Source organism: Vitis riparia, chromosome 9, assembly GCF_004353265.1.
Source record: "Vitis riparia cultivar Riparia Gloire de Montpellier isolate 1030 chromosome 9, EGFV_Vit.rip_1.0, whole genome shotgun sequence".
Lineage (NCBI taxonomy): Eukaryota > Viridiplantae > Streptophyta > Magnoliopsida > Vitales > Vitaceae > Vitis > Vitis riparia.
In genome coordinates this window covers 4,882,868-4,895,310 of record NC_048439.1, presented here as the reverse complement: position 1 = coordinate 4,895,310, position 12,443 = coordinate 4,882,868, and the positions used below count along the sequence as shown (strand labels likewise).

General features: G+C 40.2%; 1 protein-coding gene across 3 annotated transcripts in view; it reads right to left on the bottom strand.

Moving 5' to 3' along the window:
* LOC117922244 (N-terminal acetyltransferase A complex auxiliary subunit NAA15) overlaps window positions 1–12,443 on the bottom strand; it is a 37,704-nt gene that overhangs the window by 4,766 nt on the left and 20,495 nt on the right. For all 3 annotated transcript variants that reach the window (XM_034840301.1, XM_034840302.1, XM_034840300.1), the window contains exons 13-21: window positions 10,313–10,367; window positions 10,124–10,219; window positions 7,192–7,320; window positions 7,015–7,097; window positions 6,702–6,932; window positions 5,357–5,489; window positions 5,170–5,277; window positions 4,885–5,016; window positions 4,442–4,498 (exon numbers count right to left, since the gene is read on the bottom strand). In XM_034840301.1, coding sequence (XP_034696192.1) covers window positions 4,442–4,498; window positions 4,885–5,016; window positions 5,170–5,277; window positions 5,357–5,489; window positions 6,702–6,932; window positions 7,015–7,097; window positions 7,192–7,320; window positions 10,124–10,219; window positions 10,313–10,367 — 1,024 coding nt within the window. The remainder of the gene's footprint in view (window positions 1–4,441; window positions 4,499–4,884; window positions 5,017–5,169; window positions 5,278–5,356; window positions 5,490–6,701; window positions 6,933–7,014; window positions 7,098–7,191; window positions 7,321–10,123; window positions 10,220–10,312; window positions 10,368–12,443) is intronic.

Sequence of the window (12,443 nt, the reverse complement as noted above, 5' to 3'; positions counted from 1 at the left end):
ACGAGACTCAATGGGGGGGGATCTCCAGGACTGACTGTGCCCTGCTGGAGGAAGACGCAAGGTATGATAATGCTCTTTCCTCCTCTGGAATGGTGGCTATTGACCCTTCTTCTCCCTTCTTTTCTCCTTTTAGTCGGGCTCCATTGAAGGAGTCTTTCGACCGCTCTGGGGCTCTTGAGGACTCAACCAAGGGGGATATTCTGTGCAATGGAACTGGGACTTCAGAGCAGGATGAAGGGAAGTGTTGGGATTTGGTAGAGATCAGTAATGATAGTAGGGAGGATAACAGAAAGGTGTTGTGCCTAGCCCGGCCTTTATTTCAAGAAGAGAGTGGATGGGTGGAAGCGAGATGGGAGGAAAGTGATTTGGCCAGGTTCCGTCAATTCCTGGGATTCCCGACGGAGGGCCTAGAGAAAGATATTTTGGAGTTTATGGGTAAAATTAGGAAGAGGAGAGAGAATTCACAACAAAGCCATGTTGGAGAAATTGAAATTTGAAAGAGAGTTGAGAAGACTTGAATGTTCAGTCAACTATGAGGGAGGGAAGAAGAAAAAGTGTACTGTGCAAGGAAAAGGGTGCCAAATCATGGAAGTCCAATGAAAATAAGGCTCTTGAGTTGGAACGTGCGTGGGGTCAATGATAGCTCCAAGAGGAAAGTGATTAAAGCTATAATTAGAAACCAGAAAGTTGATTTGTTTTGTATCCAGGAAACGAAAATTCAGTCCATGAATGAGGGTTTGGTGAGGAGTTTGGGTTCTGGGAGGTTCCTTGATTGGGGTGCTTTGGACGCTCAGGGAGCTGCAGGAGGGATTCTGATTTGCTGGGACAAAAGAACCCTAGAAATCCTTGAGATGGAGATGGGTCAGTTCTCAATCTCATGCAGACTTAGGAATGTAAAAGATGGGAAGGTCTGGATATTTACAGGTGTGTATGGTCCATTCACCAAAGAAGATAGGGAGACTCTATGGGGGGAGCTTGGGGCTATAAGGGGAATCTGGGATGATCCCTGGTGCTTAGGGGGTGACTTCAATGTTACTCTATCCCTTGAGGAAAGGAGCAATCAGGGGAGGCTGACTGGCGCCATGAGAAGATTTGCTCAGGTGGTGGATGATTTAGAGCTTCTGGATATTCCTTTGCAAGAAGGGGGGGGGGGGGGGGGGTTGGCTTCGTGGAGTGGGGGGAGGAATAACCAAGCTTGGGCTAGACTGGACCGATTTCTAGTGTCCCAAGATTGGCTTGACTGCTTCAGTGGGGTCAGTCAGTGTAGGCTGCTCAGACCCATCTCTGACCATTTTCCCATTTTACTGAAAGGTGGAAGGGTCAGAAAGGGCCCATCTCCCTTTAGGTTTGCGAATATGTGGCCCAAAGTTGATGGGTTTAAGGAGCTTCTTCGGGGTTGGTGGCAGGAGGCGGGGGGGAGGGGGAGGGCCGGTTTCAGACTGGCCACAAAATTGAAGTTTCTGAAGGATAAGATCAAAATTTGGAACAGGGATGTGTTTGGGAGGGTGGAAGTCAACAAAAACCTAGCCTTGCAACAAGTAGAATTTTGGGATAGGGTGGAGAGGGACAGGAGTCTAACTGAAAGAGAGATAGAGATGAAAACAGAGGCTAAGGATGTCTTTAAAAAATGGGTGATCTTGGAAGAAACGCATTAGAGACAATTATCTAGGGAGTTGTGGTTGAGGGAAGGCGATAAGAATACGGGATTCTTTCACCGGATGGCTAATGCTCATAAAAGAAATAACTCCATGGAAAAGATTAAAATCAATGGGAGGTGGCTGGAGGAGGAGAAGGAGGTGAGAGAGGGGGTTGTGCATGCCTTTCAGCAGTTGTTGACAGAGGAACAATCTTGGAAAGCTGATATTGAAGGGCTGCAGCTACAAAGGTTAAGTCATGCTAAAGCTGAAGGTCTGGAACAGCCATTCACTGAGGCAGAGATTCATGCGGCTTTGATGGGGATGAATGGCGATAAGGCCTCAGGCCCGGATGGGTTCACAGTGGCCTTTTGGCAATTCTGTTGGGAGTTCGTGAAAGAGGAAATTGTGGAGTTCTTCCAGGAATTTTTTGAAGAAAAATCATTTGCCAAGTGCCTTAACTCTACTTTCCTAGTCCTCATTCCTAAGAAAGGGGGGGCTGAGGACTTGGGGGATTTCAGACCCATCAGTTTGTTTGGGGGTTTGTATAAGCTTTTGGCCAAAGTGCTAGCCAATAGAATTAATGAGGTGTTAGACAAGGTGGTTTCGCCAGACCAAAATGCCTTTGTGAAGGGTAGACAGATTTTAGATGCCTCGCTCATAGCCAATGAGGTGATTGACTATTGGTTTAAACGCAAAGAGAAAGGGCAGATATGTAAGCAGGATATTGAAAAAGCCTATGATAGTATGAATTGGAACTTCCTCATGAAGTCATGCGCAAGATGGGCTTTGGGGACTGATGGATGAAATGGATTTGGTGGTGCATTTCATCGGCAAATTTCTCTATTCTGGTGAACGGGGTACCAACTGGTTATTTCCCCAATTCTAGGGGGTTACGCCAAAGAGATCCACTCTCCCCCTACCTCTTTGTGTTGGGAATGGAAGTACTAAGCGCTATGTTAATAAGGGCTGTTGATGGGGGCTTCATTTCAGGTTGTAACATTCAAGGGAGGGGGGGAATGGAGATAAATGTTTCCCACTTATTATTTGCTGATGACACGATCATTTTTTGTGAAGCAAGACAAGACCACATTACCTACCTAAGCTGGATTTTGATGTGGTTTGAGGCAGCCTCTGGTCTTAGAATAGACCTTGCTAAAAGTGAAGTAATCCCGGTTGGGGAGGTGGAAGATATTGAGATGTTGGCGGTGGAGTTAGGGTGCAAAGTGGGGACCCTCCCTTCTGTCTATTTGGGGCTGCCATTGGGAGCCAAGCACAAGGCCATGGCTATGTGGGATGGGGTTGAAGCAAGAATGAGAAGAAGGCTTGCCTTGTGGAAAAGACAATATTTGTCAAAGGGCGGGAGGATTACCCTTATCAAAAGCACTTTGGCCAACATGCCTATTTACCAATTGTCTCTTTTCTGCATGCCTAAGCTAGTTGTAAAAAGACTCGAAAAACTTCAGAGGGATTTTCTTTGGGGAGGGGGAAGTACGGAAAGAAAAATTCATCTAATCAATTGGGAGGTGGTGTGCACCCAAAAGGAGAGTGGGGGTCTAGGTATTCGGAAAATTGATCTCTTGAATAAGGCCCTGTTGGGGAAATGGATTTAGCGGTTCGCCTTTGAGGAAGATATCTTCTGGAGGAAGGTGGTTGGGGTGAAGTATGGCCAGTTGGGTTTTGGTTGGAGAACAAAGGAGGCCCGCGGAACGTTTGGGGTGGGGTTTGGAGGGATATCCTGAAGGAGTCGTCTTGGTGTTGGGAGAATATAGAATTCAAAGTGGGAAAGGGGACTAAGGTAAGGTTCTGGACTGACCTTTGGTGCGGAAATGAGGTGTTGTCCCAAGCTTTTCCCCAGTTGTTTGTTTTGGCTGTCCAAAGGAACGCATTGGTAAATGAGATGTGGGACTCGAGCCTCGGTCAAGGAGGCTGGAACATAAGACTCTCTAGAAACTCTAATGATTGGGAGTTGGACACCTTGGGAGAGTTGTTGCATATGTTGAGGGATTTGAGGATTTCTATTGAAGAAGACGCAATGATATGGAAAGGAGAGGGACACGGTCGCTTTCGGATTAGAGATGCTTACAAGTTGTTGACAGGGTCTAATGTCATTACCTTCCCGAAAAAAAGCATTGGGGTGGACAAGGTCCCAACCAAAGTCGCTTTTTTTGCTTGGAAGGCTTCTTGGGAGAAGGTCCTAACTTTGGACAAGCTTCAAAGACGGGGCTGGTAGCTTCCAAACCGGTGTTTTTTGTGTGGTTGTGAAGAGGAAACTGTAAATCATATTCTTTTACACTGTACAGTTGTAAGGGCTCTCTGGGAGATTGTCTTGGCCTTGTTTGGGGCTAATTGGGTGTTCCCAGAGAAAGTCAAAGAGATGTTAGTAAGTTGGAGGGACCCTTTTGTGGGGAAAAAGAGGAAAAGGATTTGAACTTCCATTCCGTTGTGTATTTTTTGGACGGTTTGGAAGGAGAGAAATAGATTAGCTTTTAGGGGGGGCTCTCTAGCTATTCAGAAGCTAAAGAATTCGTTTGTTTGTAATTTGTGGAGTTGAGCTAGGGTGTATATGGGAGAGGAGTCCTCTTCGCTTTTAGGTTTTTTGGAATGGCTAGCCGTTCCCTAAGGGGTGGTGAGTGTTGTCTTTGTTTTTGCGTAGGCTACTATGTATACCTCCTGTATGCTTTGTGGCTTTTTGCCTAGTTTTATATATATGCGCTCGCTTATCAAAAAAAATATATGTAGACTACAATACTTGTAAAAGAAAAAACACAAGTTGCTTCACTTGGTTAACATTATAGATGACATACCAAGCATCGATGCGAATCTGGATTTTCAGCATCCAGCCTTAGGAGCTGCTTTACAGCCTACAGCATAAATAAATAAAAAAGAAAGAATGTGCATATCAAAAGACCTTTAAATAATAACACCAACAAGGGTAGCAATTTGTTATTTGGATACACAATATAGCTACAATGTACAGCCTCAGAAGTAATCATTTCAAAAGTTTCACTCTATTAATTAATTAAACTCAAGTGAGGACTCTATCTGATTCATGAAAGCATTCATTTCTCTTGAAATGAATTTGAAGAGAACAATACAGTTTCAGGAACTTGATTTTAAAATTAATGGCTTATATTTGCTGTGGAATTTTGACTGAGTTTATTATTATTATTATTTCAAGTAGACAAGATACCACCAATAAAAGTGATGAAGAGGACTCCTGAGATTTAACACTTGGAACTGAAACTACCTGAAAGGCAAGCAAAATCTTCTGCTTTCTCATATTCACTTCAAAAGAAAGCAAGTGTGTTTCCAATGAATCAGGTGAGTTCTTCTGAAGCAGCTTTAAGTACTTTGTAGCTTCCGACAATGGATCTTCAACCTGAATATAAAAATAAAACAAATAAAATAAAATAAAACCATCAGTTACAGGATGCGTTATCTATCCTGGGATTTAGGAGAGCCATTTTACTGAACAGCTCCAACAGGCAACCAGGAACATAAAATCAGAAGAAACTAATAGAATATGAACAACCTGCAATAACTTCTCCCCATGTGGATCTGGGTCTACAGGCTTTACATGTCGCTTTCCAGACTTGGAGACACCACTAGCACTTGTTTCCTCATTTTTTCCTTCTGCCTCCTAAAAAATTGTAATACATCAGAAAGCAAATAATGCAAACAGTAAAATCCCTAAAATGCTAAAGAGCAGATTAAATTACTTTCTTAGCTCTGGCTTCTGCCTTCCTCTGCTTTTGCCTCATTTTCTTTTTCTGAGAAGGAAGTAACCTTGACATTTCATCTTCTTCTTCAGCAGCTGACTTTGAAGGAGAATCATACAATTTTATATAGCATCTGCACCTCAAAAATGAACCACCATGGTGTGAAAAGACTGGATATAACTAAGGAAAATTCATTTAAACTGCAGGCAATCAATCATGTATCTACTAATAAACCCAAATTGAAATTATGAAATAAGAAGAAAACAAATGAACTTAATGGACTAATTTATTAAATCATGGCTGTATCGCATATCATCTGATGAGACATTTTAATCCATGGAAAAAACCAGAGGTGCCTCGGAAAAGCCTGAACCAGAAAAAGAACCCAAATTAATGCTTTCAGGTAGCATGCTAGATGGAAGGATCAGGTGCCACTGCAAGATTGCAGCATAATATAAGGCAAAACTAACAAGCAACAATATCAATATGATAAGCATCAGATCAATACATTTGCAATATTCCTTCTGGGTAAACCTTCGCTGCCACTGAGACTAATAAATAACAAACAGTGGCATCCAAAAATAATTAATATGAAATTTCAGCAGCAAAGCCCTTCTATCCACAGTATAAAATAACTTTGTGAGTTGTAATTCTCAAGTTTTAACATATTCAATACCTCTAGTTCAAAGCAAAAGCAATTGAGTCACACTTAAAGCACAAGTGTGCAACCGTTTATTTATCTACCAAATTAGAGCACTTATCACACTCATGGCACAGGCATGCAAACATGTTTTCAACCACCAAAATTGGCTCGCAAAGGGGGCATTTTGAAATTTATAAATAAACTCAAAAAATAAATAAACGAAAATGAACTGCTGATTAACCATGAAACACATAAGCATAACTGTTCCAGATACAAGCCTCTGTTGCACTGATCAACTATAATGTTAGACAGTGTTCCATTTTAATCAATTCAAAACATTAACACCCAAGCCCCCTTTCCTCTTATCTGAAAGAACAATCATCCACCTTACTATATTATTTATTTATGTTTAAATTAAGGCATATGAATTATCCCACAAGGAGGCTCACACCTCACCTCACTAGGGCAAAACGCCTCAAAACCATCTTTAGCCTTTTAAAACATTGAAATAAAATAACCTTGCAGCAATCACACCAAATAAAAAATAGTCCATATTCCATATACCTTGAGGCAAGGGCACTAAGGCAATCATAAGCATGATCAAAAGTGAAAAAGCACCTGAACTAATAAAAGCCCTCAAAATAAATATCTCCTTGTGGATCATCTAAAATTCTATTGCTGATCTTAATAGAAAAGCCACACCTGATAGCTCCACTAGCTGCTTTGCGAAAATACGCATGTGAATGCAACCGATCTTGAAATTTCAGCATTTCCACATAGGCACGCAATGTCATTTTCCTTAGGCAATAAGAATGGAAGTCAAATTGGTCTTCGGTAATATCAGCATAGTGCTTCTCTACTGCTAAAAACTTTTTCAAGGCCCGTCCAAGATCACCTTGGCGGAAGTAACTTTCGCCAGAAGCAAGTTCATACCTTTCAACGAATAACATTGTAAACATTTAGCAGGGGCAACTCCATAATGCACACAGTTACAATCAAGTGGAAAAGGACATACCACATGCACTGCATGTCATGAAGGTTGTTATGCTGATCCCCATCTTTTGTGAACAACACAGCTGTTTTTTCTGCAAGAGCCACCTTCAAGAAAAAACGTTCCTTATGAAAGGACATTCAAAACAAAGGAAAGCTACATATATAGTCAGCAATATAACATAAGATCAACAATCAGAACCTGATCTGCCTGCAGCATGCGCTTAACACATTCGCTATTTATGTAGCGATCTGCAAGATCCATACACCTAGCCTCATCTGCCAAGGCTGCTGCAGCTTCCAAATCACCTGCATGCTTCAATATTCGGGCCTGTGACAAATAAGAAGCAACATTACTATTTTTAAAGAGAATCAGAACACTAATCCTAAGGTTTTTTGTATAATTTTTCCAATTTACCACAATTTTGCCCAACAAACTATTAAATAGGTACAATTCTATAGCGTACATACGTGGAACATTATTTTCTCAGAACCTTGAAGCCACAACTAAGATAACAACCAAAGTAAAAGGTACATCTCATGCCAAATATTTAGATCCACGAATTTTACATATTAACATGTGATCTGAATGCATAGCTGAGGGTCAAATTGGACATAAGCACAGAATGATTGACACAGATGTTCCCTAACAGGAAATGATGAGCATATGCCCACAAATATCAACATAACAATTATATCTGCCTAAACTGGAAAATATGAAATGCCCATTTATAGAAGATATATATTTGTTAATGCCTTCTATCTCCTCTCAGATATTTTTGTGATCTAATTAACATTATATAGAAATTCCTACATGCAAGGGGGCATCCCTCCTTTGTTCAACTCAAATCCTCCCACTCCAGTCAATTCTTTTCTCTTTGCCACTTCAAAAGTAGCTGCTTCAGAGGTTTAAAACCTTGAAGACTCAATAAAGAGTTAGTGGGTAAACCATGACTTTATAGGTTCTTTTAGGTATATTCTCGCTTCCAAGTTTGAAAACCTTTAAGGCAGATCTTTAAAATTTGGAATAAAGAGGTGTTAAGGAATATGTGAAGTTGGAAGGCTAGTGCTTTTGATCAAAGAGAGAGTGGAGGCCGCAAGAGTGGCTTTGGAAAAGTTTAATCATTGGACTTTGTTAGAAGAAACTTCTTGGAGGCCAAAACTTAGGGATTATGCCTGGACAAGGGGGATAAAAATGTTGAATTCTTCTATAGAATAGGTAATATTCATCGAAGAAGAGTTTATATTCATAGATTAAGGGTGAATTGGGTTGTGGCACATTGAGGATGCAAAGATAAAGAAAGAGGTGGTTAACTTATCTAGATGCTGTTTTCTCATACAGGAGATTGGAGGCCAAGTATAAATGGAATATCTTTTAAGCATTTGGCAGGGGAGGACTCTCTGAGGTTCAAGGTCCCTTTTTCTGAGGAGGATTTCGTTGTTCTTTTTGAGCTGAGTTGGTTTAGCCCCAAGTATGTGTTTTCCTTGGCTTTTTGGAAGCCCTATTAGAAGTTTATCAAGTGTGAGAGGATGGACCACTTTAGGGAGTCTCAAAAGAGTGGTTCCTTTAAGAGGAGCCTAAAAGCAATATTCTTGGTGTTAGTACCCAAGAAACGAGGCACAGAGGAATTGAAGGAATTTGGACCAATCAGCTTGGTAGGGGTTTGTATAAGCTTCTTTTTTTTTTATTAGTAAAAGTACTGTATTAATAAGAGGCACTGAAATAGCGGCCCGAGATGTACAAGAAAAGGACACTCACCCCACAAAAAACTGTCCAAACAAGATGTACAAACTGTCCCTCATTGTATTTTATAGCTTCTTCAAGAGATGCTTGAGTTGCTGATATTTAGGAGATGAAGGCTATCAGGGGTCATAAGAACCATCACTTACTAAGAAAATTCAATGATTGGGACTGAGAGAGCAGAGTCACCCTTTTCAAAGCCTCAACAAGGAGAGGTACCAAAGAATTGTGAGGATAGTTCAGTTTGGAGGGGGGGCCCCAAGGAAGGCAAGTTCCTAGTTAAAATCTTTTTATTCCTCTTTGGAGGTGGGGGACGAAGTTGCCTTTCCTACAAAAGAGGTTTGGGGTTCATTTGCAACCTTAAAAGTGGGTTTTTTTCACCTAGGAAGAGGTTTATGGTACTATTCTTACTTTAGATCAGCTTCAGTGTAAGCTTTGCAAAAGTGAAAAAGAATCAGCTAAGCATTCTGTTCTACACTCTGAAACAACCAAAAGTCCATAGGACTTTCTTCTCTCTTTTTGGTACAACTTAGGTGATTCCTTCTTTGATAAAAGAGGCCTTGTATGGTTGGAATGAGAGTTTTACAGAAAAAAGCGAAGCAAACAAATTGGATTACAGCATGATGCCAATGGAGACTGATCCTAAAGTGATGCATAAAACCAATTAGAAACCATCATTTGTTGGGGAAGCAGATATATTGCTCCAAACAAGGATCCACTTATTTATAAGTATGATAACTAGTATCATACAGAATCTGCACAAACAAAAATTGACAGGATTCATTAGGTCAATAAAGAAGAAAAATATTAAGTAAAAAAAATTAAGTCAATAAATTGTCAAGCAATCTTTGACAACTAGATGCAAAAAATTATAGATATTGCTAGTAATTTGGGTTGCTTCTTTTATTGGATTCCTTGTTCAGCTAATCAAGTCATGCACCAGCTAGCCAAACAAGGAGCAATGCGCTTGGCCTCTTTCATCTGGGATTTTCTTCCCCCTTGAGTGTATATTGTTTTTTTAAAATCAAATGTACATGATTTTTACCCCTTCTGGGAAGGAGTGAGTTATGTTGTGAGGGAGTTGGGTTCTTGGTTACTTTTAACCAACTTTGTACATCATCGAAGGAGTGCCTGTCCTTCTTCTACACATTTTTAAATGACTGAAGATGTGATGTTTCCATATTAAAAAGAAAAAAACAAAAAAGAGCAAAGGTGAAGCAACCATCTTGAGTTCAAACGAAATGGTATAGTCAACCGACGAAGTAGAAAGATAAAATGCTGAATATTAGAATAGATTAACAGATGATATACTAGAACTGAAAACAAAAAGGCTGCCATTGGATGAATCAACAGAATGAGTATAAAATCCAGAGTCCACATAGGTGCAACAAACCTTGACTGAGTATAAATCAATAACAGTCGGAGTGTGCTCTATAGCCTCATCAATTTTAGTGAGAGCAATGTCATATCGGCCCCGTCTGTCATAGTGCTGCACCAGCATAAAATCCCTAAACAAAGTTGCAGAAAGAACAGTGTAGAGGAAATGGGAGAAAACTAATCATCCATGTGATAGAAGAAAAACCTGAGCCAATAAAAACAGAGTCCACATAAGTGTTGAAGGGGGCTCTTTTTCTTCCCTGCACTCAAGTTGAAAAGCAAGTACATAGTAGTCATCACACAAATATTTGCAAATTCATCATAAAGTAGTAAGATGTTTTTTTTAATAGATAAAGCATAAGTATCTATATAAGTAAAAGGAAACGCCAAGAGAGCACCCCAAAGTCGCCTAAAGGCTCAACCAAAATAATATAAGGGTTACAAAAAACAACAATTGTCCTTAATTAGAACCCAACCAATCAACAAAGCTGGCTTAATACAAAGAACCATCATCTATAAACATCTTAGTCCAAGACAAAAGATTACAAACAAAAGAGTATTTCAGCCTTTGGTTAAAAAGCTCTCTGTTTTCAAACAATCTTCTATTCCTTTCCTTCCAAACTATCCAAAAGATGAAGGGAGTTGTTCGCCACACGTTTTTATGTTTTTTTACCCACCAAAGAACCATGTCAACCAAATAGGGTCTCTCAACCGATGAGGAAAGGACCCATGACACACGGAAAAGGGAAAACAACAACTGCCATAAAAACCCTTGTCTTCATACAGTGAATAGGGATATGGTTGATGGATTCTTTCTTGTTATTACAAAGGAAACATTTGTTTGCCAAAGACCACCCCCTCCTCTATAATTGATCCAAAGTTAAAACATTTCCTCACATAGCCTCCCAATCAAAGAAGCCAACCTTCAACAGCACACAGGAATTCCAAATAACATCCATTGAGAAGGAGACTAAGTTTCCCAGCTCCAAAACAAAATAGAGGGCTTTGATAGGGAACTTACTGCTCTTTGACTCTTATCGAAATCACCTTATCTTCCTCTTCCCTATACACTCTCTTCCCTTGCAATCTCAAAAGGAACCGCTCCACAATGTCCACCTCTCAATTGCCTAGGCAAGCAAGGAGTCCAACATCCCCATTCATCTGATAGATTGCATACATTTGCCACCCACACATCTTTTGAATCGGCAATGCCAAATAAAGAATGGAAAGTAGCACACAACAATTTATCTCTACATCACTTGTCCTTCCAAAACCTCACCCTCCACCCATTGCCCACTAAGAATAAAACCCTACGACACAAAAGATCTCAATCCCTCCCTTTTTTCCTTTTTTTTTTTTTTTTTTGATAGGTAAAAAAGGACAATATATTAAAAAAGCTTTCAAAATGGCGCATCAGAGTACACACAGAGTATACAAAAAGGCCATATGGCAAGAAAGAGAGAAAAAGCGAAGAAAGAACCTACCACCCTTAACAAGAAACCCAGTCCCTTAAACCCAACACCTATCTAGACCTTTAACAACACAAAAAGCAACAACCTCACAACCCAAGTGTTGACTCCCTAGTGCTCCCCTCATTCCCCCTGAAAGTGCACAGAGAACTGTTGTAGTTAACCGAGCACTCAAGTTTACGTAATTCCCTCTGAAAACAGGATGCTGAGAGGTGCCTCCTCCTTCCACCTATGACATTTGCCCCTCACCCTTTTCTTACCTCTAAATTCTTCAAAAGGGAACAGATCCCAATCCTTCCTTATGGCTTTCCATAACCTAACCCCATACCCATCTCTCACTTCACAAGAGCATCACCCCCTTCTTCTTCCCCATACTTTCCCCTTACAATTTGCTTCTAGAGGGGCACCCTTTCATCAGCAAAACACTAATTTCATTTGCAAAGAAGGGCCTTTCGATTGCTAAAAGACACCTAACACCCAAGCCCCTTTTTTTCTATCTGAACAAAGAATTGCCCACCTTACTAAAATAGTAAGAATAACATACTAAGATAACAATATGCATATAATCTTCCATATTTAATGCAGGATTTGTGTCATGCCATTGATACATGTCATTTAAAGTATTTAAATAGATAGTTTTTTAGACATTCTTCATGTTTTTCATGTGCATACCACACCGCATGCACCCCTAGTATTTATAAACCAAATAAGCAATCATAGAAAAGAAAAGAGGGATACAAAGAATAAGGCATTTCACTACCATAGGAAAAATATGTGGGATAGTTTCTACAAGAAATCATCTCATTTGTTTCATGCTAAAACCCATACAACACTCAGTGATTTTTTTAATACAACAGTTAGTGATAT